We start from the raw sequence: 26145 nt of genomic DNA on the forward strand, positions 1-26145 counted from the left end.
TAACTTAGCGGCTAAGTTTATGCAAAGCCTAGCAGGACCCTAGCAACATGCTAATAAATCGTTCGTTACCACAAAGCAACATCCTTCAACCAAAATCTTGGTTTAACTGTATTTTACTGTAGCTAAATGAAAATAAAACAACAGATCCACAAGCAGATGAACATATGTATGCCAACAGTGCATTTTTGCCGGTTTTTCATAAAACTTCAGGTAAAATTAACACGTCTGTCATTATTTACTCATGTCATTAACCCATGTGACCTTTCTTGGTTTGCTAAACACAAAGGGATATATTTTAAAGATTGTATTTTTACATACAAGACACCATGTGTCTACATGTAACGCAACAAACTTGCACCCTCAAAATGAACATGGTAAGTTTAGTAAAAAGCTTTCGGGGAGTCAGCCCCCTAAGCCCACCCTTAGCGCCACCCCAGACATCTGTGATCAGAAGTGTGTAACAGAAGAGTCCAGTCCAAAGAGTTATTATATTTTAGATTTTTTTCATATTTTAAGTTAGCTTTTGTTTTTAGAATTTTAGTTTTAAGTTAATTTTAGTTCAAGTTTTTTGGTATATGCTTTTATCATTCTAAAATGAATTAATTTATTCTGTATCACTTTTTATTTTAGTTTTTGTTTATTATTATAATTTCCGTGCTTTAAACTTATTTCAGTTTATTTTTTTTCCTTTATTTCAGTTTTTCCCAATCATTTTTTAGGTGAGTATTTGATTTGATTTCAATGAACGGAAAGGTTTTCAAAGTTTTACATTTAGTAAACTAAAATAAGTTTGCTCTGAGGTTTTGGGAAGATGCCGGTCCCCTCAGATGACCCGATAGAGCCCTCGTCTATCTCAATCGCACATCGATTACTGCTGCAGATGTCAGGGAAGTTGACTCTCAGTCAACAACAGCCAGAGATATTCAGTCATCTAATCAATAGTGCAGCCGAAAACCCACTGATGAATTTTCACTTGAGGATTATCAGGACCTGCGCAGATTACGAAATAACAGACTATGCAAGATTTCAGAAGTAGCGACATAGATTTAAGAGCTGAATGTGTAATGGATGGAACAATGGTAGAAGACACATTCAGAAATTCAAACCACGATTGTTTGCTCTGCCCAGTGTTATGTTTCCACACCAGGGGGACTTAATCGACGGCCCCCAAGCACTATTTTCTCAAGAGTCATTTGTAGCATTTTACAAAAAGAAATTCCTTTTCATAAGACGCAATATGGCTCTGCGTATAAATTAACAAGTCATTGTTCCTAAATGTGTTGCTGTAAAACCGCTTCTTCACTGGAAATGAGCACCGCAACACATCCAAAACTAATTTCTCCCATTCAAATGAGTTAAACAAGTCTGCACAGCACATTTCAATTCCATTGCTCAACGGCTGCAGTTCTCAGATTGCAAATTGATCTCGTATCGATGACATTGCAATCCAGTAAAACATACAATAAAGCCTAAGTTCTTATTGGAAAACAAATGCTAGTGACCTAGAACGATGTTTTGTCATTCAAATGCATATTTATTAACTGCGAATGTGCATATGAAGAAACTGTGTAAATGAGTGGATTATGGGTTAATCTTGAGGACACAGATTTTGTGTGGGAAACTTTATCAGGAGATGTCATAATAGCAGATTGCATGTTCTAGCTCTCATTCGAGCAATAAACAGAACAAAGAACAAACTTCTTTGACTTTTTATCACCCCTTAAACACGCTGTGGGTCTTTCATTTTGATGCCTCCGAGTTTTGAGAGAGACGGTCAAATACACGTGAAGAAGATCTTGGAAGTTCAGCAGGAACAGCTTCTTAACTCGCTGCTTCACACACACACACACACACACACACATCCTACATTATTATTTTGTTGTGACACAACCAGCATGTAATAAACCGCCTCCAAACGGCCATCAGAGGACTCCAGCTGGAGGAAGCTTTGGATAAACACCACATTTGCATTTGGCAACTCCTGCTTAGCGAAGAAATGTTTTAGGCTGAAAGAAATAGAAAGACCATTTTTGCCAGTGTCTTGATGGGTTTTATTCCTTTAGAAAAAAAGAGTGCAATGGTTTCCGTGGCACAGTTAGTTTTATCAACAAATCTGTCTACGCATATCTATAAATCCATATCTATCCGATTTGTTTCATTCCTACTCTCACCACTTTTCCTTCCAGAATCTCAATTTGTCAACAGACCCGCCAGCATTTTTTACTCTCGGGCTCATGTTTTTCACCCCCGCGGTGGGCCGCTGAGTGGTCCTTACGTCCTTGCGACGTGATATCTCTACGGACGGCGATTTCACAGACTCATGAAATGACAGCTAATTGAGGCTCCTTTTCCTTAGAGAGCTGCGATTCCTCCTCCCGCCGGCCGGCCGGTCGGTCTGTGAAATTGCCCGGCATAATCAAAAGAAAATTGTAGAGGCACGAGTCGGGAGATGTCAAAATAAAGCGGCGAGGCAGGCTTGGCCATTGACAAGCAGTTTACCTCTGTATTTATTTTCTCTCTCGTTCATCCACTCGTCTTTTTTCCATCACTGGCTTTGGGGCTGAAGAGCAGCGTTTAAGTAGACACGAGAAGAATAGCGTCGGCGCTCTGAGATGTTTAAGATTTGAACAGCGGCCCGCAGGTTTTCATTTAGAGAGCCTGACAGGGTCAGATTGACGGACGATAAGCCTTTCAGTGATACCGAGCTTTGTGTCCAGAGAATACACATTCTTATGGTTTGTATGCTTTTGGTTTGCCTTACCGGGGGCTTTTAAATACATAGGGAGAACTTCTACAGCATGAAACTCTTCAGTTCATAACCATAAATTCATTATCGCTTTTGCAGGCTGTGCATTTCTGTATCTGTTATCCACTTTCAAAGTGAAAGTGAATTTTCATTCAGCCGTCATCAAAGTTTGCGCGTAAACAGGCCTGATATATAGCTCGGACACTTTGGTGAATTGAGAAGAAGTGTGACTGAATGGTCAACAAATAAGCATCCAAATGAATTGCCACTCATTTAATTACGCCGTGTCTGCTAACATGAAAGGACGGCAAACGGTGTGTCACGGTGCAGTTTGTCCTTTTGTTTAAGCGCCTGTGACAGCGCAGTTGAATTAGACTGGCTGAGGTACTGTTGATCTTCCTTTTCGAGCCTCTTGTTGGCCGTTTGTGCAGACGAGACGGTAAGCGGAGATCTGGATCGCCATGATAGAGAAGCAAAACCAGGAATGTTCCAGATCGGTGGTTTGGAAGTTGGCCCGGTGTGTTTGTTGACTTATTTAAGACCTAAATCCGACGATGAGATGTCAGATTTCTGATATTGCTCTTGTGCCAAGCACATACTCCAGCGTCATATTGGCCGTCTACTAAACAATCCTTCTGCGGGAACGCTCATGAGACATGAACTACCAACCCACAAAGCCAGTCTTGCACTTTACCCAGAATGCTCGGCACTCAGACGACTTTTTCCGTTAATCTCAAATGTGTTTGGCGTAAATATGGCAAGATTTACTCATACACAGGCGAACCGAAAATAAGCGTTTTGCTAATTTTTCATATTCAACTTTTGAAGCTCGGTCTTTTTTATTTATTTGAGATTTTTTGGTGTGTTTGTATTCAGCTTTCAGGATTTATGTTGCGCTTTAGTGTTATTTGCTGCAGCACTGGCACAGTGACTCAGTTTTAGGATTAATTAGGAACACATAGCAACTCAAATGAAAAAACACCCCAGCAACCTCATTTCAATTCCTAGCTCCTCAGGTTTATTTCACTGAATATGGAAAAAAGTCTTGTGTTTTTATTCTTTATGATATTGGTAGCTGCACAGCATATATTACAGATCTGCACGTACCTTTGGGTGCTGTAATTATATTCTTTATACTGTCAGACCTACATAAAGATGAAAAACGCACTCGCATTTCCTGCGTAACCACAGGGCTGTATCATCTTATCATTACCGTAATGCCAGGATCTCTCCAGTTGTATTTCATTTAAGTTGCCTCATATATTCTCACTGAGAACGTGGGAGATGAAATGGGTAAAAGCCACAGTGCATCCAGACTCTGTCTATCCCGACTGACATTTAATCTGGTCCCACATCGCCACGTACTGTATATAATGACGGCCAGACACAAACCTTTGTACTTCCCGTTCGTTCCTTCATTAATACTGGAACATTACAGTATACAGTAATGATCATCCCAGCATCCTTCAGAATGTGAGCTCGGGAGAGGATGTAAAGCAGTCTGACGGTTGTGTCGGCCAGGGGGGTGCTGGTTACCGATGTCGAAGATGAACTAAGAACACGGGATGAATCTCATATGGATCAGCATTTTTACACAGTTTTGGCTGAGAACCGAGGCCTTAAAGGCAGGGTAGCCTGATCGATTTCTGAAAAGTGTTGTTATCTGAAATCGACAACCAAACACGCTACTACGTAAAGGGAACACTCCCCTTTGTCTTTATACGTTAACGGCCCATCGTAAAAGTTTGTGTTGGTACTCGCCGGACCGACTCGATTTTCTTATGCGTTTAAAAAAACTGAAAAATACTAAAATGTTAAATGTGTTCACAGATATTGATCTGAGGAAAAGATGCTTTAAATATACACATTTCACTTTGGGTCAATGAGTTTATCGAGAGCAGCTCAAAATCCTTGCATGAGGCCCATTCACACCAAAAACACTAACTGTAGTGATAACTAAATTAGTATTCACACCAATGGGCAATAATGTAATGTTTATTCTACAGTTTTGCATTATTTTATTTGGGTTCCTGAAGAAAGAAAGTCAGCTCAATGATATTTTTCCTCTGTATCTAAAGTGTTACGGTGGACTTTAAAGTTATGAATTGATATCATTATAACAGACCGTATGTGTCACCACATTTCAACATGAAAATTGTTTAGAATTGGTTTATATTTGCCCATGTCTGTGAAATCCAGGCTAAAGTCACATAATCTTATAATGAGAGAGCCGTAAATATGATGATTATATGTTAGGTTTTGAGACCGTAAATCGCACAAAAAAATGTAGCTGGGTCACATATAATACATGTATAGGCCATCTTGAAATCACTGTAATGCACTGTTTGATTGACTTGCTAAATGATTTTCATGTCTCAACATTACATTTAGCTGTCTGTGCTAATCATCTGGCTTTCAAACTCAATTTTGTTCTCACAGTACCGACCGTCTCCGATGAGGTCAGGTCGACGGTGCTGCCCAGAAGAACTACACCTTTTATGACCACAACAACCGTTGCGGCCCACAAACCCCCGGTGAATGTCACCACCACTCCAAAGCAAGGCAGGGACACAGCTGCGGACCACCCTGATCCAGCAGAGCCCACCGCCGTCAGCTTGCCCCCCACCAGCAAACGCTTCTGCGACAGCACGGAGAGGCGAGGAATATCCTGGCCTCAAGCGCATCGCGGGGCGATGGTGGAGCGTCCCTGTCCTAAAGGAACTCGAGGTATGTGTGCATTTGGTCGTCGTTGGAGAAGAACTTGACGTCTTTGGCATCAAATCTGTTTGTGCTGATATCAGGCATGTGGCATTTCTTAGTTAAATGGCAGCCATATGGTGATGTCGAAATTGCAGACATAATGAGTTTTAAAGAGTGCCAGAGTTTGTGGTCCGTAATGGATGAAAGCCATTTATCTGATTTTTATATAGTTGCTCAAATCAGTTGATTTGCTCTTTGTTTAAACAACGGTTTATATAAAAATCATTCCACGGCACGGTTATTATGTTTGCCGTTACAAATGCCATCAGATGTAGTCCCAATTAACATTAAAGAGTAAAAAAATCATCACAGAATGAAAACACTTTTGATGTTTTAATCCCAAAGATAAGGACCACCACCGTTGCGTTGACCTAAAAATCACTGAACCCAATTCTCCCTTGTGTCCAGGAATCGCTTCGTTTCTATGCACGGCTGTCGATGGGACCTGGAATCCCAAGGGTCCCGACCTCAGCAACTGTACGTCCCATTGGGTAACACAGGTGGCACAGAAGGTGAGTCGTACACTGCCGAGACAGGCTTCCCTTTCACCTCCAAAATCTGCCATGTAATCAAGAACCGGGCACTGTTCATTTTCTTCCGAACTTCTTCTCTCAGATCCGCAGTGGAGAAAACGCAGCAAACCTGGCCAATGAGCTGGCGCGTCACACTCAGGGTCCCGTGTACGCTGGGGACGTGAGCTCATCCGTTCGACTTATGGAACAGCTCGTGGATATTCTGGACGCACAACTGCAAGAACTGAAACCTCGTGAGAAAGACTCAGCGGGACGCAGCTTCAACAAGGTAAAGTACAGGGCCATCTCCATGTCTGATTTCACATGCAACATTTGTTTAATGGGGTCGACTGAATCTCAAGCTACAAAATGAATGGTCGACAGTCTGTTATTCAGCTATCGTTTAGCAGGTAAAGGTAATTTATACTCCCAATCTCTTGTGAAGTTGATAAGCAGGGGAACGAACGTCACACCCCTGTTGTTCGCTGAAATTACTCGATCTATTCTCACAGGCCCTCAAGGCATTATTGAGGCTTATGTTGGCAATATTATGTGTTTCCTGAGGCCAGTTGCCCCGGTAATTCCCAATGCTAATTTATCCGTCATTGGTAAAAGTCCCAAGACGTAGTTTGTCGTCTATCACTAGACTATTGTATCCCTCCCACTCGCATTTTTGAGATTTTTGACTCTCATTAGGGCATGTTTGTTTGAAATTGTCCATTTTTATAAGCCTCCCGGGAATTTTTCTTTCTTGACCACAGCGGACGGCTTTGTGTGCATACTGGAAGGAACCGATTCGAAGTTCCAGATCACCTCTCTGGTAATCACAGGGTTGGTGCGGCCAAATTCAGCAGATGTGCAATAGGCAGAAAAGGATGCAGTCCTTCCAGGAATGCAGTATTCTACCTCACACTTAATAAATGGTGATAGTGAGGTGACATTGTAATTCAGCGTGATTTTGTTAAAATTACAACCCATAAGCACCACAAACTAATGTGAAAAAAAATGAAAACGTTTCTCACCAGAGACGTTCTGGATTGAACCTCTAGGTCAGTAAATTTCGCAATGGTAGAAATTCTGATTCCAGCTTCTGTGGTTTGGAGAGAAAGGAATACTTTGTTTTGACGGCAGAGTTTGAAACAATCATGTCACCAGAAAGCCCTGTTATCGTGAACGTCAATACAAGTGACCTCTTTTGGCAGCCGGTATCGAGTTTAATGGATTCTCTGGCTTCATTTGAAAGCACGCTCCAATACGCCCATCTTCATATTTCCCCGTTCAGCAAATATGATGGGGGGATGTAGGCACAATTTCACTAGGGCTTGTTTGTTCTCTCTTTCTCTCTATGTGTGTGTGTGATGTTCTTAATCTTCCGTCTTTGTGTTTTAAACCAATAAAAGCGTCAAAAAAGAGAGAGGACTTGCAGGGCCTATATGAAGGTATACATGGACACAATCCCAGAATTCCCTTCACCTGCTCAACTGCATGCAGCTCGTCTGTCTGGCTGGAAGTCCATCTGTATGTTTTTCTGCTCGCATTTACCTCCATTTTTAAGGGTCCAAGCATGAATTTGTTAGCCTCAATTTAGGAAGTAAAAGTATTAAAGTTGGTGGCTTTGTTTTTGTATGTGTCATTGAGGTATACCCACGATTTCGTCCATTATTTTTTCTCATAGCTCCCTGTAGCGTTTGTCAAGTTTTTTCCAGATATGGACCACCATTTTGCAGACAAATAGTCTGCAGTGCCATTTTCAATAATCATCAGACATGTTAAACTTTCAATTCCATTTGGCTGTCTGAGGCCAACGAGAAATGTGGGGTGTGGCCTATTTGACAAACTATTCTGGATCAAGTAAAGTTTATATCATCTGGGTGCTTGTGGCACAATATAAGGGAAATCTAAATCTAAAATATCTTAAACTATGGGAGAGCATTCGTGCCTGATTTTCCAATGTTCAACTTCCATGTCGTTGACCAAAGTCCTCATTTTTACATGAAGACAGCTGTTTATTAAAATACTGTTGTTTTTACAAGAGGCCATGTTGAATGCATGAAATAGTATAGTATAGCACCAGCAGTGTCCATTCTGTGCGTTTTGATTCCCACTGAAGAAATGTATATAGGTGGTGAGGTTATCACTGACATACTGTCACAAATGTTTGTGTGTCATTTAAGGGTATTAAGAGTATTAAGCCCTTATGAACAACAGCTATTGTTATAAAATGAACAGTTTTGTGAAAGTTCTTGTGCTTGGACCCTGAGAATTGCTGCTTGCAGCTACACTTCAGTTTGGGTTTCTTTGCCTTTTGCTCACTCTGTCCACATTCTTCTGTTCTCCATTCAGTTCCTTCATCATGTTCATAGTCTTCACGTTTCCAATGTCTGTTCATTCCCCAATCTTTTAGCTCCACTTCTGTTAGACTTACTTTAAGGCTTGTCTCTCTTTTTGCTGCAAATGATTGTCTTCCTACAGTAATAAATGTGCTGTTCTGTCAGCTGATAGCCTGATCAAAGCTTTCTCAACTGAGCCCTTCAAACTGCTCTTTCTCTCTTCCGTCTAGTGGACGTCTATCTCTACTGTTGCTTTCATCTGTTTGTCTGCATGTCATGCATAACTCTCGTTAAATGTTGTCATCCTCAATTCTGTGTTATTCATTTGTTATTCAAAGCTGCATTTGTAAGAGGAATACTGAAATATTCACACTGCACAAATACTGTATGTAGTTCATATGCATTTGGAGATTATGTAAAGTGGATATATAAATTGACAAAAAAGTGAGTAATTTGAGTAAAACCTTTCAAGGTTTGAACATCAAGGGAAAATAATATATATATATATATATATATATATATATATATATATATACATTCCTATTGTTGTAATGTGTAAAAGCAGTGGTTTTTAATGAATAGTTTGTGTTTGTACTGCTTGGTGTTATTTGTTTTGCCTTTCTTTGAATTCTAATCATCTTATGCTTGAATTGCAGCCTTGAGTCTGAATTCTGTAGTCTTTATTGATTTTACAATAGTACTGTCCTCATTAGACTGCCAAATGTTGACTGGTCATTTATGGAAATTTATATGGAAGTCAATGGGATTAGATCTGACTAGGCTTCACCATCATCATAGTTTTAGTTGCTTTGAAGGTGTTTGTGTGTGTTTCTACCTCCTGGCAGACAGCTGCAGGATCCGATTTTCCTCCTGAAATGCTCCTCATTTCTCCAAAATGGGAACTGTGTTTAGATGATAGCGTGTTCTGCATTAGATCTTTGTTTTGTCTTTGTTTTTGCCACCAGATTTTGGTGTCGGGCAATCATAGCCAACCACCTTATGCCTCCTGGCCACAGAATCTTTAAGCTGTAAGGTGCTTTACTAGAAAATATAAACCCATACAAATCCCATACCAATGTGTCTGTTCTGTCACAAACTCAAACATATCCTTTTCTCCGGCGACCTGTTGATTTGTCAGAGTTGTCTCATTGTAAGGCCCTGTCTACAGGAACACTGGTATTTTCAAAACCGCAGCTTTTTCTATGCGATTTGGCCGTTCATCCACACGCAAACGCAGTACTCGATCACCGAAACCAAACGTTTTTGAAAACTCCTGCCGTGGTGAAGATTTTAACAAACACTGCTTTCGCTTTTGTTGTTTAGATGGTGAAACCGGAGATTTGGCTTATGGCGATGGAATGCGCGCCGCTATCTCCTTCGTTTGACGTCAGATTCTAGGCTTCTGATTGGCCAATTTAGCTTTATGGTTTGGGTTATTTCGCTGCCTGTTGGTTTGGCAGGCATTTGTCAGCACTTTTCAGAGGGTTTCAGCGTGGATAAGTTATTTTTTTAATAAGAAGGAAAAGTTCCCGCGTATGTGTGAACAAGGCCTAAGATGTCTGAGTCTTGATGATGTCTTGTTTACCAAATGTGTTGTTTATAAACTCTACGGTAACTCGTTTATCCCGAATCTTGGTGGTCTTTTAAAAGCACCTATTCTGTCAATGAATATAGATGGGTACGGGATATTATCAGATTAAATTTGCCTGAAGTCACTTTAGATCAATTAAACACCAGCCACTAAACTTCTGGCATTAAAATGCAGGAAAGCTACTTCTATTCTGCACTAGAAGCACTGCTAGAGTGTTCATCTATCTGACAGATTTACATACAGTAATCTAAATAAAATACATGCCAGAGGCCGTAATCTCCATTGCACCAGTGTTGGTTTGTTTTAAATAAAAATCCACATGTTACTAAAGACCTCTAATTAAACTAAAAAGCATTTTGGCTTCAATGAAAACTGGCCAACACCACATTGTTTTCAGCTAGAAATTCCTTGCATGTGAGCTGCTATTTTTCTTCCTCACAGTTCGTTTGCATTTAAATGAAGGTCCTAATCTCGACAAACAGTCAGCAAATTAAAAACGCACAAAGCACCAGTTTTTCAATGTTTACACCCGCCGTTGACGCAAATGCGTAAAACTGGTTGGACCGGGCGTTCCGTGACCTTGGCCAGGATGAAGATAAAAGCTTGTCTGCTCCCAACACCGCTCTCCACACACAGTGATGAAAGAGACGGTCAATATTCCGCAAACCAACTGTCAGAAGGGCTCGCCGTTGAGGACAGACTCATTTATGTGTCTGGCTCTTTGTAACGCTGAGGTCTTTGTAATTGGTGGCAGTTGCCGTGGCTGTGCTCCTTCAGGTAGGAGAGAAATCCTTTCAGCCCACCGAGTCACACTTCATTCAGCCCACACAGCACTCAATCAGCAACCAGACAAATGAACATGGCAGAGAACAAGGAAAGTGGCATGACTCTACTTGTGGTTTAGCAGATGCTTTGGATCTGAAGTGACTTACAGTTGACTAATTGCATAGGCAGTCCCCCCGGATCCATCGTGGGTCCGGTGTCTCGCTCAAGGGCTCCGTCGTAATGGGATCCTCTTAGAAAGTCTACGGTTCTTAGATCGCCCCATCTGCGACCGAACCGGCAACATTCGCATTACAGGCACAGCGCCTTAACCGCGAGCTCTCCATCGCTTCTGTCAACTCGACCCCTTTCAAGTAGACGTTTCAAGTCGAATGATTATCGCTGGAACGTGTTTTCTCTGCGTGTCGGATCACTGCTGTCCAACATATCCGCTTTTTCATTCTTATAATGTGACAGATAATCTATTTTATCTGGGCTGCGTACAAGAGTTTACATGCTGGTGGAGTGAACAGGTTTTTCTAAGCTCCTTAGAAGTTCAGCAGTGCTAGAGATAGAGACCCAGTCAAATAAAAAACACGACATCAACTTTGACATTAATTTAACATTTCACACTTTACATTTTGGTATTTGTTAACGTAAGCATTAGCTAACATTAACTACCAGTAGTTTTTAGGATTTATTAATCTTTGTACATTACAAAGTGCTTTTTTATGAAATGATTTTATGAAAGGAAACCAGCATGCTAATATTTTATAAAACTTTATTAGAATATATATTTTTACATTATAATCCGTGTCTAAGAAGAAGGAAATATACAGAGAATAACGTTTTCTAACACTTTACACTTACTGCTTAATCTTTTTAAAGCTATAAAATCACGTTCATTTCTTCTTGTCTTTTGTTCTCTGATTAACATTAGTGACGGGAGTCACAGCAGCACGTTTAAGAGCGCTGCCCCTTTAAGAGCTGCCGCTCTGAGCAGATCTAATGCGCTTCCTATTTTCACTACTCCTTCATTCAAGACTTCATTTAACTGTACTCGCGAATATACTCAACAAAATGTGCTTTCTGGCATAATCTTGTGTGTTTTTGTTCATTCAAGTACGAAAGAGAAGTTAATACTGGTGTCCTATCTGACAGATTCTATACCAGAAGGGACCGCTGTCATGTTGCCGTGTCAATACAACCATTTCAAATCGCACATAAATAGTTTAAAGGCCTTCATATGAATAAGAACGTGACTATATAATGTAATGCTATAGAGAATGACAGAAAAATGTGTGTTTTGGTGTTAAATATTAACATTGACAGCCCTAGAAATATGATTTGGTATTGTAAGACGCATGCACGTTTAAACTTGCAACATAATTACGTTAAATAATGATCATAATAATCATTTAGAGCTGCGGTCTGGCAAACCTTGTGTGTGTGTTATTTATTCTCTTATTTAAATTAGTTTATTTTGCATGATGCGTTTTGTTTATTTTTCATGACGCGATCTGTTTTTATGTAACATGTATGTCTTAAACAGTGGGACACATTTAGTTTGATCTCTAGTAGCATTGAAATATTGAGAACATTAAGCTATTGTTTTCAAGTATATAGTGTTTCATAAATATGTCCACTTTAAGGTTTCACATGTAAAGTAGGGAAGTTGATCATTTCCTTTAAGTTCCTTCACTTGCCCTTGTAATAATGTCCAGAGATTGACACCATGTTAAAATCATCCTCTTCCACCGCAGTGTTGTAGCCCCGTCGGGATTTTTAATTCAATTAGATCCCGGTCAAGGCCTTAGGAAATGAAACCATTCCTCCTGGATACAAATGAGAATATCCTATTCTTCAGCAGGCTGTCTGTTTTCTGCAAGCGGCTTTTCAGCCTGATATCCCTTTTTACCTTACGGGAAGATTTTTTTTGACAGCGTTATGGTTAGATCCTGTTACAGATAGGAAGCCGAGCTTTATTGATCCCCAAGAGGAAATTTAATACAGCAATCATGGAGCGTTTGCTTCCTCAAAGCAGCGGGCAGCAGCTGGGAGCAGCTTTACATTTCTACTGGGATACCCAAGTGGACTTTTATGCATAGAAGGCTGTGCCTGTTTTCCAATTAATCTTTGGTAAATGGGTAATGCAATGACTCCCAAGCAGGGCTGCGTGTTCCCCAGGGGTTGGTTACTTAGCACTTGGGAAAAGATTAGCATTTTTGTTAAACCTTTCAAATAAATTCATGACGAAAAAAACAATTGTTTTGTTTTGTATTTGGTGGTTTCATTTTTCTTAACCCCGTCATCTGTAATGACAAAGTTGGCATAAACACGCGCAACACATTTACTGTCAAGCCGTAACAAATATGTTTGCTCCGATCGCACTTCTTTTACAGATCCAAAAACTGTTTCATTTCCCATTATAGTTGTTGATGCCTGTCACAAGTCTCATTTGCTTCTGTCGTCCCCTGTGTGCTCCATGTGCCCAGTCCTTTTTCCTGTGAAAGGGAGGGAAAAATATCAACTGCCTGTCTTCTCTTGTTTCCATGGTTACAGGCCATCGTGGACACGGTTGACAACCTCCTGAGGCCAGAAGCCCTTAAATCCTGGGAGGACATGAATTCCACAGAGCAAACACACGCCGCCACCATGTTACTCGATACCCTGGAGGAAGGAGCCTTTGTCCTTGCAGACAACCTGATCGAGCCCGCTGTCGTCAGAGTGCCCGCCGAGAACATCAGTGAGTCGTTTTATATGAGTCTTTAACTTTTGAAATGACTGAGGAGGTTTCACGTCGAGTCACATGTCAGGACCGATGCCTAATGACGCTTTATGAAACCCAAATCGGAAGGCATCAGAATTGCAAAGAGTGAGACCACCGAGGGGTTTTAACCTTTATTGTAGTGTGTAGATAGCACATCTGCTCTCAGAGTCCTCAAGTGCTCTTTCAGGATCGTTTCAGTACAAGATCTTACGTAACATTGTGAAGGCCATCTTAGGTTTTTAATATGAACACCAAGCTCATATTGTGGCTTTTAGACTTCTTAGTCGTACGTTGAACCATTGAAGGTTTTCTGTCACTGTGCTATAAATGCATTCTTTCAATTATGAATGTGCGGCCGTATCACAAAGATACATTGAAAAACATTCTTTGTTACAAGACCACGTATAGAAATATCGTGTTGTTTGATCATTTTATGGTTATTTTGCTGTGTATGTCTTGAAATCTGTGAATGCAAAAATCTACATTCTGTCATCATTTACTCCAAAACTGCATAAATGTCTTTGTACTGTGAACACATAGGAGGGTATTTGTAAGAATTTCAGTAACCAAACAGATCTCATCCCCCATTTACTCCCATAGCAGGAAAAATAAAAACTATGGGAGTCAATGGGGGATGAAAACTCTTTGGTTACTGACATTCTTTCAAATATCTTCCTTTTTGTTCACAGTACAAAGACATTTATACAGGGTTTGAGGGTGAGTACACGATGACTATCCCTTTAAAGAAAGTTCTAAAATATATTATGGCTCTCACATCTTTAAAACACAACACTCACGGTGTGAGAAAAGTGCAGAAACAGTATGTTTACGTAAACCAAAAATGAAAACAAAATGTGTCCCGTGTGAACGGCCACTTGTGGAGAGCAGCTATCGGTGGAAATGGAGACAGTGTTGTTCATTTCCGATACAGCACTGGAGCAGTTAAGTCTTTCTGAGTAGACACATTTGGGAGCTGATCCTCAGAGATAACGGAAGGAAAGTGTAAAGCGTAGATACATCATTTATTAAACAGGCAGTAAAGCAGACTGCACAGTATGAAATGCAACAGAACAGCTTTGATGGGTCTTGCTACAGCAGCATCGCACCAGTTTCTCAGAACTTGTCTGAACACAATTATTTCATATCTGGATGGAAAACATCTGCTCTGTACTACATGTTATGAAGTGTACGTTCTTTACCTAAAAAACATTATTTGAATAAAACCGTTATTTCGTAATATGTTAATGATGTATCAGCATAACAATAATCAGCATTTGAATATTCCAGCAAGCCCAAGGTAGTCCATGTCACTCTTAAGAAACGTCCCTTCTATCTTGTGTTTGTGAAGATTTCAGTCTGCCTGTAGGTTAAGAGTGGTGGTCTCGGTAGATCAAAAGGTTACGTTTTGCAGAATTCCTCAGATGAGGTTCGCACACTCGGCTTCTGACAGTGCACACACCCCTTCACTCGTCTCTTCAGATATCAACTTTCCCTGTCAGTCCACAGAACGTGAAGTGCAAAGTAACCCTACACGATTCAAACCTCTCGCTGCTTCATTTAGGGAGCCTTTCCCGGCAGTTTCGATCTTGGCTAAATAAATCATTGCTCTGATTGCAATGTTTATATCCGGAGTTACGAGAATATACTAGGCAGCAGAGAAACCAGGATTCACCAAATTGCTTGAATGTGACTTTTGACAAGAGTTTACGGTATCAAACCTCTGATTGCATTTGCCGGTTTCTTTTCCGCCGGTCACGTTGTCGCAATGTGCCTTGAGATTTAACCAAGGTTTATTATTCTTAACCCGGTCCACAAGCTGTAAAAATCTACACATGTACTGTAAAAGATCAGTGAGAGTTAAATGTTGATGGATACCTCTATGTCTGGTTAGTTCATAATTTTTTTAACAAATTGGTAATGATTGTTGCGATTTGAACCAGAAATGTGTTTGCACAAGAACTGATCTGTCTGAAATGTCTTGATTTTAGATATATTGAAGTCCACATTAGAGTGTGTCATCAGTAAGAAGTCGATGGTAATGTTTATAAAGTGGTTAAACTTTCAAAATAAAAAGGGGCCCTGAGACAGAACCCTGAGGGACATCATGCTTAAAGTTTATCAATCATGAGAAGAAAACGGTAAAGATCAGTAAGTTACAAAGCAGTACCACGAATGTCTTGCACACTGATGCTGGTGAGATTTTTCATTTTACTATTGTGCGTTTTAATAGTTCAGTCTGGCCTGTTGATCATAAAATAAATGTTTTTTATCAAAATTGTTCATTCTTCAGCAGTGGACTAGATGGATAGACAGTTACAATTGTAAATCCATCATGTCACGATTGAATTCTGCTAAACACAGGAAATCTGAGATTTAGTAGCTGTGTGGCCCCTGGTCAGTCTGGTGATTATTGAACAAAAGTGTGTTTGTTGTATTAAAGAGAAAAGGTATAATGTTCTGGCTGGAGCCTGCACTTTGAAAAACATCTAATAAAATTTGAAGGCCATCGAATTTCTTTCCGTGATTTATTTTCTTTTCATGGGAGAGAAATTCCCTTTCAGACTGTTCGGTTATTGGGTTATAGCTTCATAACATCTGATGGTATCATGAAAATTTGGATAGGCCTTTGATTAAAGTCAACATGAAATCAGAATTAAACCTATTTGCATTCTTTATGCTCATTTTTGGCTGTAAACTGTTCATCAGTGCATGTTATTCCAAAGAGAGAAATATTTGTTTTTATAATCTTTCATCAAAATGTAATAGCTTGCTCTGCCTCAGACAGTGTTTTCTCTTATGTCTGACGTCACCAAGCGGAAACCGCCACTTTTCAGGATCAGATCTGTTCCCGGTGGATAAAATACATCATACTATGGGAATGAAAATGGGTTGCAAATGTAGTTTATGTTATATAGAAAGCATGTGGATATAGACAGTTTTTTGTATTACATACATTGAAGTGATAGTTCACCCAAAAAGGAGAATTCTCTCATCATTCCCCCCCATTTCAAACCTGGATGACTTACTTAATTCTTCAGAACAAAAAAGAAGATATTTCAATGAATGTTTCAATGAATGTTTAATCATATCTTTTTGCAGAAGAAATTCTGTTTCCATTTTTGGGTGAACTATTCTGCTTTTATTTACATCCCCTTACAGTATGTCACTAATGGGTTCCTGGCTCCCCTTTTTTCGGTCACAATGAATGGATACTTTAAAAAAGGAAGGCAAAGTTATAAATATAGCCCTCTCAACCTGTGCATATTATTCCAAGTCCTCTGAAGTAATATGATAACATAAGACCAAAATAGCTTAATGTTGTTCTAAGAAAGTAACTGTCAGGTCATGTGGGTTTGGAACAATGGCTTCGTTCGTTTCATTTAAGTAGTTAAAGGGGGTTTGGACTGTATACGGCTGTATATGCATCAGATGAGGAGTTAACAGTACATACAGCTGCATCAACAACATTGACACTCTTAGGCATTATGCTGTGATTTGGGTATTGTCTCCTTGAGTACTTCTAAGTAAGAAGATATTGTTCTTTTTGTCATTTTCTATGGTTGCAGTTACGGCCGAAGACAAAGAGAGAGTGAGTGAGAGGTGGGATTTGAAACAGAATAGATTTAGCTCAGGTCTCAGCATGCGGCAGCCTTGATTTCACTGTTCACATAGAGGGAATCCAGCCCAGGGCCCTGCCAGCGGAGTTTATTAGTAATGTGATCTCATTCATATAAGTCAGCTTTGTGCACTCATCTGTCGTTTCACTGCACAGGCCTCCGGGTTGCCATGGTTTTCCCTTTAACCTTGGCTCAATAGTCTTCCACCCCCTTGATTTTCAAGTTGGCTGTGTGGAAATTCTCCCTAAACAGCGAGGCTGCTTCTTTGCTTAAATTCTTACACTCAAAATGAAGAGCGTGTCATCATTTGCTCCAAACCTGGACGTATTATGGGTTAGTTCATGGAATGTCCATGCCGCTCGTTTCTTCCTTTTTGGGTCCAAGCTGTGCCTTTTCAAATAAAAGGGATAGTTCACCCAAAACTAAAAGTGCAGTCATCATTCACCCCCATGTCTTTCAAAACCTGCATATGCCTTCTTGTTCAACACAAAAGAAATGTCTCAGAAGTTTCGTGTCCAAACAATGAGTATTCAGCATTCTTCAAACTATCTTTTTTTGTGTTCTGCAGGATTGTGGTGGGTGAGTAAATGATTAATGAATTAGCATTTTTGGGTGAAGGATCAGATCAGAACACCGCCATATCTGAGTGTATGTGTGGTTAATGGGATACGAGTCACAACTCAAAATCTGTATTGTATGGACTTCTGTCATGTAACATTTCTCGTGAGCGTTATGCTAAGCATCGTTTCGATTCATGAAATCACACGAGGATTAAATGTCATGAGGGTCAATAAATAACGTTAGAAGGTTAATTCATCAGTTGAATTTACTGCGAAAAGGACATCGCTTCATCTAAAGGGCTGCAGTATATTTCTTGTAGTATGCTTAAACATTTATTTTAGTGCAGAAACCTGTAAATGTGATGAAGTAGCCAGCGTTTTTTTATTAAAGTGGCATTTAACTTAATTTCATTAGAAAAGGGCTGCAGTATATTTCTTGAATCTGCGACCAGCAGTCATTGTTAATGAGATAACATTCCCCACTTAAATGAGAGAATATTTCTGCTGCGCTCATCTCAATGCCCGCTTAACAATTTTTTGTTTTCTGCTGCTTATTTTAAAATGATATGGTGAAAATGCAAAGAGCTGACTGCGCCCCGAGGCACACTGGGAAACTTCTTTACGAACACAGTCTTTAGATTAAATTAAATTAGACGCCGCACCACAGCAAGATGGAGAGAGAAGCAAAGGAAAGTAAAGTTTTCATTTCCTTCTCTCAGATGGAACGGAGAACATGGAAGGGGTTTGTGTTGATACCGATGTCCTCATGACCCTACGGTAATTTTACACATCAAAGAGAGCACGGGCTGACTGGAGCAGTCCGCAGTCGCTCGACGGCTCAGCCCAGATCAGCTCTGCCAAACTACAGAGCTATCTCAACCCACTGGGAGAAGCCGAGTAAAAACCCAATGATAGTTTTGATCTTGGGCATATTTGACATTCAGATGGTGGCCGACTGTTCTTTTAACTCCTGATATCGGATCGTCTCCGTTGATTGGTGGAAGTTTCCTATCTCTCCGGCGAGCACGTAGCGGTGAATAGAGGCGTGATCATTCTTCTGTTCGGCTTTGTCGGAAAGCGAGGTCAGAAAACTTCTCAGGCGGTTAATAAAATGACCTTATTCTGAAAGTCAAGTCAAGTCAGCTTTATTTATATAGCGCTTTTTACAATTTTCATTGTTACAAAGCAGCTGTACAAGAAAACATTGACTATAAGTAAAACATAAAAGGTTATGGAAGTCAAAACACAGGTCAAATATCAGACACACAATAAATTCCTATATGCAGTGTTAATTAAATAAGACTATCAAATTCTAGCAGCCCCCCCGGCCAGGCAAACAGTGCAAAACAGTATGTAAGCGGTGGCGAGGAACCCAAAACTCCATTGGAGGAGAAAAAAACCTCAGAGGGAAACCAGGCCTAACCAGGGGATTCCAGTTCCCCTCTGGCAAAAACTGCTGCCTCTGCACAAGCTCGACGGTGCTTGCACAACAAGGCAAAATAAAAAACAAATTTAGATTTAAAATTATCATTAATAATCTAATAGCGACTGAAGTTTTGTAGAGTCGCCACGTTCTTCGTCCAGCATTTGTCAGGTCTGGGAATGGATTGCGCCCTGCCCGCTCCGGTAACCTTGGACTGCATCCTGCCCGCTCTAGTAACCTTGGAACAATGACACAAGACTGGCTGAGAGTAGAGTACTGTTCTGCACTCTTTAATGCAACAAATGCATCAGTTGTTATTGGAAGTGTCCCTGGTTCCGGTTGATCTAACTAGTGCAGCCTAGATCTTTGAAATGTATATATTATGATAGTGTAGTGTATGCAAGATTAAGTCTAGATTATCTTTAGTCTAGATTTAAACTGACAGAGTGTGTCTGCCTCCCGGACAGTGCAGGGAAGACTGTTCCAAAGTTTAGGTGTATTACTGCATTACTGCATTACAGTAATCTAGTCTTGATGTCATAAAGGCATGTATAAGCTTCTCTGAATCTGATGATGACAGCATATGACGTAGTTTAGATATATTTTTAAGATGGAAAAACGCAATTTTACAGGTGTTGGCGACCTGGTTCTCAATTGACAGAGTACTATCGAATATAAAGCCAAGATTCTTAGCTGAAGATGAGGGTTTTATGGAAGATCCATCAATAGTCAAGCAGTATTCTTGGTTGTTACGTAGGACGGTTTTCGGTCCGATAAGTAACACTTCAGTTTTGTCCGAGTTCAGTAATAAAAAATTGCTACTCATCCACTTTTTTATATCGACTATGCATTCCACTATTCGATGGAATTGCTGTGTTTCATGAGGCTTCGAGGAAATATAGAGTTGCGTATCATCAACATAACAGTGAAAGCTTACTTCGTGTCGCTTTATTATATCTCCTAGGGGTAACATGTATAATGCGAAGAGCATAGGCCCTAAGACTGAGCCCTGTGGTACACTTTACTGGACTTGCGATTTGCGTGATACCTCATTGTTTATTGCTACATATTGAAAACGGTCGCATAAATAAGATCTAAGCCATTTCAAAGCTATTTCCTTAATACCGACATCATTTTCGAGTCTATGTAGGAGCATGCTGTGGTCAATGGTGAAAGTAATTTGATCAACATCAGCGTTGCTTGAATGGGACTGTTTATGCATTTGGAGATCCAGAATAGCTGCCGGTACCTTCACGATAGAAGATTAACAGTGAGCTTTTTATTCTGGAGTGTTTAATGGATTTGGGAAGGCGTGCTTTGTGTGGCTGTGTAAGAATCATAAGAACACCGAAGTGTCACATTCAGTAATCCATGTCTGTCTGTGTTTCTCTTCGCTCAGTTTTGGACGTGTACGTGTTAAGCACTGACGGCCAAATTCAAGACTTCAGGTTACCGCAGACCAGCAAAAGAGGAGCCGCAATTCAGCTGTCAGCCAACACGGTCAAACTGAACAGTAAAAACGGTAAGCAAATGAACATTTGGCACACGAGTGAATAAACTTCAGAAACATTTGAGTTGTGAAGATGTGGTGGCAGATTTACTGTGATAAAGGCCAGGAACATATTCGTGCCCAGTATGTGAACAGAAATCCTTAGCCGCCGCATTTCAAGTACCTAGACCTTGTTGAATAGACTTGATGTGTTTGTGTGTTACGAGGACGAAAGTTACCTAAAGAATGTCTAAAAACATGTAAAATTATTTTACTTCAATTTGCATGGCATTAGTTGATATAAATAAAGAAGGCTAACACTTCCTGTATCACCCCTTGTTTCAAATAAAAATCAGTCAGAAACCTTACATTTTCAGAATTTACAAGTGTTAAGATTCTTCTCTTGTCTTTAACTCAAGGTTTTGCCAAGTTGGTCTTCGTCCTCTATAAGCACCTGGGGGATTTCCTGAGTACAGAGAACGCCACAGTGAGGTTAATGGGAGAGGGCGGATTCAAAAACCACACCCTGACCGTCAACTCCCACATCCTCTCCGCCTCCATCAACAAAGAGTCCAGCCGCGTGTTTGTGTCAGAGCCGGTCATATTCACATTGGAGCATCTGGACGTAAGCGATCAAATGCTTAGTTAGAGACGGCTATTGGTTTAAGGTGTTTGTGCTTCATTCTGTCTATCCGTCTTTGTTTTGATAAAATTGTAGGGAGATCAAATCTGCGATTCGGAATCTAATTTAAAACCTGGAAATAAACACGTTTTTGGATCTTGAAACAGTAAAAGACGAGATTCTGGGTCACTAATCAAATAAGCAAGTTTGGGACATTACGCATGTTTACTCTTTGGTACAGAAGGTCAGGTTTCTTAAACAGGATGATCTTTATGCGTTCTGGGGTCATGCTGGAATGGCATAAGGTTTAGCACAAATGTCTGAGTTCTTGTACTGAGTTCGAATGCATGAAGTCTTTAGAAGTAAAGACCAAGGCTTGGTTTCCCGAAACCTTCAGTGGTAGCGATATATTCTTAAGAACGACGTAGTGATATGAAGGTTTCAGGAAACCCAGCCCAAATCCTCTCTCATTTCAAAATCGCTGAAATCGCACGACTGATTATATCATTTGTAATGACATACGCTGTATTAAATTTGAAAAAATGCTAAAAGTTGTAGATGTAAAAGTTGACTCGGACTGTACGTGCTACAGGAAAACAAGGTAACGTAAGGTCAGTCTGCTTGCTTTGAGATATTTTTTTTTGAGATAGGGTTTCATGAGGGCTATGATTGGTTTCTAGTTTGTGTAAATGACTTTTTTGTGTATTATTAAATGTTTAAAGGTCAAAAGGCTTGTTTAAAGGCTTGCTGTTGTTGCTGTATTTGTGCCTGATAGATCAAGATGTGTTTCTTTTCTCCATACATCAGACCGAGAATTACTTCAACCCAAACTGCTCTTTCTGGAACTACTCTGAGAGGAGCATGATGGGATACTGGTCAACGCAAGGCTGCAAACTCCTAGCGACAAACAAGACTCACACCACGTGTTCCTGCAGTCACCTCACTAACTTTGCAATCCTGATGGCTCATCGTGAACATGCGGTGAGTATCAGCTTTAGACTCAGACCTGAGGGATGTCAAATTCAAGAAATCAGCGTTCAGTTCAGTCAGCAGCTATACTTCAGTACTGATTTCCAGCTTTTTATGCCGTTCACATGATCCCGATTTATATTGAGTCAGAGTTTCCAGAATGTCATTTTATTCTGCTGATATGGTGGAATAAATTGGGCGTAATTTGCGTTCATCACGAGCGACTTATCTCTACAAGTGAACAAATGAACATAATGGAGCGCTTTCCCAGAGCACAAAAATAATTCTCGGTCTACTTTGATCAATGAAGCTCTTGTGCAAGAAGTTTCTGGGAGCAATGCAATTACGCCTGGATGACATGATATCATACGCAGCAATCGTTTAAACTGTAATGAATGTGGAAATTATGGGATTTGTGGTGCGACTACTTACATGGTCTTGGCCCATGAACTTTCCCTGACAATGGAACAGCAGCTGTAAATTTAACCACAGTACAGAACTAAAAGCACTTGCACTGAAACACGTCAACCTTAGTAGTGACATCTGGAAGGTTCAGGGCCTCCGTGAGTGAAATGTAATGAAGTAATACGACTTAGGGCTTAGGGTTATCGGTCGACTGTGTTTTAACAAATCCAGTAAACTGTATTTTCATTGAATATCATGTGAAAATATATGATCCTTTGCCGGGAATGTGGCAGTACACTGTCCCTAGGGTCTCCAAAGCTGCTGGCGTGCGGACATGCGATCGATATCAATATTATGTATCATGCTATGACAGTTTCCTGTTAACATTGAAGTTAATATGTTGATTTATTGTAAACCGTATTGCTATCTATAGCGAAAAACAGATGGATACGTTTATTATATCATTATCATTATGACATAGGAACAATGTATACATGCAATGCACGTGGGAGTGCTGGGGGAGTGTATCAAGCTACTATGTCATACGTCCCATTTGTTTTTTAACAAGTTGACCATGTTAAGCAAGAGAAGCAAGCATGTTCAACAGTGTAAAGAAGTCAGAATGCATGACATAGCATGATACCCCCTCTTTAACATTGTGGTTGTTAGTAGCAAAGCCAATATTCTCTGAAAAGATTCAAAAAACACTTTTAAGACAAAAATCCTCGCTAACTGGCTTTTTTTTCCCTTAAATCTACATTTTCAGCAAGACCTAAGTTTGAATCTTAAATCTTAAGAAAGTTAAGTAAAGTTTTCTTTCTTGGCAAAGAAAAAGCTTTGTAACTAGCGTAACCTAGAAATTAAAATGATCGTTGGTGTGGTATAAAAGATTAACATTCACACAAGACTCAACCATCTTTTAAACCGTTTGAAAGAATTGAAGTCAGTAACTCGTAATGCAACCCTGTTAATGTCTTTTGCTGAATCACTGTTCTTCTGACCTCGTGGCCCGTTTCATCTTCTGGATATAAATGATAATGACCGTCTTAGTTAAACGGACACACTCAGCAAACGGAGGCAGTGTAAGCTTCAAGTGAATTACACTGTTAATTATAGGTTTGCTCTTCCATAATCAATATGTTTTTAATTAAGCGGTCATTTAGCAGATGCTTTTATCCAAAGTGCTACACTAACTACAAGTTCAGCCTCCGTGAAGTAACCCGAGTGTCTTGCTCAAGAATACAAGCACTGTCGTTCTTTGACAGTCCCTTGGTAGACTTCAAATCTTCATCCATTCAGTGATCCTGTGGATTCATTCATGAACCACAAATATATTTATATAACATATTTCTATAAATCTTACATTATATTTTGAATTCCTGGACAATTTTTTACAGGTCACAGTTAATTCATCCTCTACATTTCAACAAACCATCAGCACAAATTCTGACAAGTCAAGCGTCTGCCTTAAGTGAATCTTTGTCTGACTTTGAATGCAAATGTGTCTTTTCAAGGGTCAGGGGAGCGTCCACGAACTCCTGCTGACAGTCATCACGCGAATGGGCATCGCCGTTTCGCTTGTCTGCCTCGCCATTAGTATCTTCACTTTCTGCTTCTTCCGCGGCCTGCAGAGTGACCGTAACACCATCCACAAGAATCTGTGCATCAACCTCTTCCTCGCCGAGCTCCTCTTCCTCGTGGGCATCAACATGACCGAACCTCCGGTAGGTATCAACATTTTTGCTATTACGAAAAGTTCTTTGCTGACGTTGGACAAAATCCGTGTTCTGTTCTGTTTGTGGCACTTACCCTGCAGGCCGTTCACTTGGGTTCAACCCAAGTGATGGTTTTTGTTGCAGATTTTTGAAGATAATGTGCTTAAAGGTAGAAAAGTGATACGAAAGTCCTGTTTTTCTGATCAGATCGTTTGCTCTGTGATCGCTGGAGTTCTTCATTTCTTCTTCCTGGCGGCGTTTGCCTGGATGTGTTTGGAAGGTGTTCAGCTGTTCCTCATGCTCGTGGAAGTCTTTGAGAGCGAATTCTCCCGGCGAAAGTACTATTACGCATCCGGCTATCTGTTTCCCGCTGTAGTGGTGGGGATTTCGGCAGCCATCGACTACAAAAGCTACGGCACCAAGAAAGCGTGAGTGAATCTGAAGGGTTTCTTTTCTGTATGCACCAGACGTAAGTGTGCTTTATTGGTTAGGTGTGAGTTTGGTTTATGTAATTGTGGTGTCGCTCTTTGAGTGATATGGCCATATGTTTCTCAGATACTCATTTCTCTTTGATTGGATGCGACAGTTTGTTCAGTCATATCCAAATGAAAGCCTGTCATGTTAGAGACAACCATAGCAGCGCATCTTTTTTTTAACCTCCAGGCATATTTACAGGAGACTTTGATGAAGTTGACGGCTGTTTCAGCTTGTTTAAAGACGCGAGGTTAAGATTGTGAAGTATCTCATACAGAAACGAGTTGTGAGAGTAATCATTCAGTAAATCCGGCAATTCGTAACTCTTTTATGATTTGTGTGAATTGGTACGATATCATTTGTGAGTTTACATTCGAACTGCTTTCTGTGACTGTAAGGTTTAGAGGAGCGTTTTGGCATGGTGCTTCATTCTTGCCTTTTCTAATAATAATATGCTTTTGGACGAATCACATAGTATGGTTTTACTTCAAATTTCCACCTCATAAGAGAGTTGAGTTTCTTGTGAGGTCAGGTTATTGCTACTCTTGTCATTTCTCACTTCAGGTTTTTTTGTCTTTCCAGTTGTTGGTTGAGGGTTGATAATCATTTCATCTGGAGTTTTATTGGTCCTGTCACATTCGTCATCATGGTAAGTTTTGAACATTTATCTAAATATAAGTAACATACACCTGTTACTTTTCAAGTTTGCAAATGACATAATTGTATTATTTAGTCAACGTTTTAGGTTGAAACAGATACTCTTGTTCTTTTCAGATAAAACACATTTGAATCCTATGTTGGTTATATCATTTTTACTCATTAGGTGTATTGTAACATAATTGAAATACATCTTATATTATTGTATCACATATTGCATATCTGGCTTTTATTGAAACTAGTAACTTTGTTTTAGCATCTATTGTATTATTGCTGCTGTACGACATATCGCTTTATTGCTCCCTGAATCTGTAAGTCGCTTTGTATAAAAGCATCCGCTAAATGTAAATTGCATTGTTTAGCAAGTTATCGTTTTATTATGCAGTTTAGATCAATACTAACTGGTCCGCAATATAAGTAGCTTTGCTCTTATTGGTCAATAATGTATTCTGGGTTCCTTTTTGCTGGTCGCGTACAATGTGTTTCGATTGGTTCATCATGTACAGTGTGTTCCTATAAGTACACGATGTGTTCCCTTTGGTCATGAATGTCTGCCGTGTTGGTCAGAAACGAATGCTATTGGTCAGACTGTATTTCCTTCCCAATCATGACTTCACTGCACTAGACAGAATGCTGGAGAATGATTCGGCTGCGGACCTAAAGGTCATTCATTCATTCTTGAAAAAGAGTGATAAAGGCTGGAGAGGGTAGACGTGTATAAAGATAACAAGTAGGAGGGACTG

The 26145-nt window shown here is 40.0% G+C and overlaps 1 protein-coding gene across 3 annotated transcripts in view; it reads left to right on the forward strand.

The window, feature by feature from the left end:
* The window catches only part of adgrl2b.1 (adhesion G protein-coupled receptor L2b, tandem duplicate 1), an 84126-nt gene that overhangs the window by 44271 nt on the left and 13710 nt on the right, over positions 1-26145 (forward strand). For all 3 annotated transcript variants that reach the window (XM_079452921.1, XM_079452922.1, XM_079452923.1), the window contains exons 6-15: positions 5186-5473; positions 5915-6018; positions 6122-6307; positions 13264-13447; positions 20471-20593; positions 20980-21185; positions 21990-22163; positions 24071-24280; positions 24479-24699; positions 25328-25394. In XM_079452921.1, coding sequence (XP_079309047.1) covers positions 5186-5473; positions 5915-6018; positions 6122-6307; positions 13264-13447; positions 20471-20593; positions 20980-21185; positions 21990-22163; positions 24071-24280; positions 24479-24699; positions 25328-25394 — 1763 coding nt within the window. The remainder of the gene's footprint in view (positions 1-5185; positions 5474-5914; positions 6019-6121; positions 6308-13263; positions 13448-20470; positions 20594-20979; positions 21186-21989; positions 22164-24070; positions 24281-24478; positions 24700-25327; positions 25395-26145) is intronic.

Source organism: Barbatula barbatula (assembly GCF_947034865.1).
Source record: "Barbatula barbatula genome assembly, chromosome: 3".
In the NCBI taxonomy this organism is placed as follows: Eukaryota; Metazoa; Chordata; class Actinopteri; order Cypriniformes; family Nemacheilidae; genus Barbatula; species Barbatula barbatula.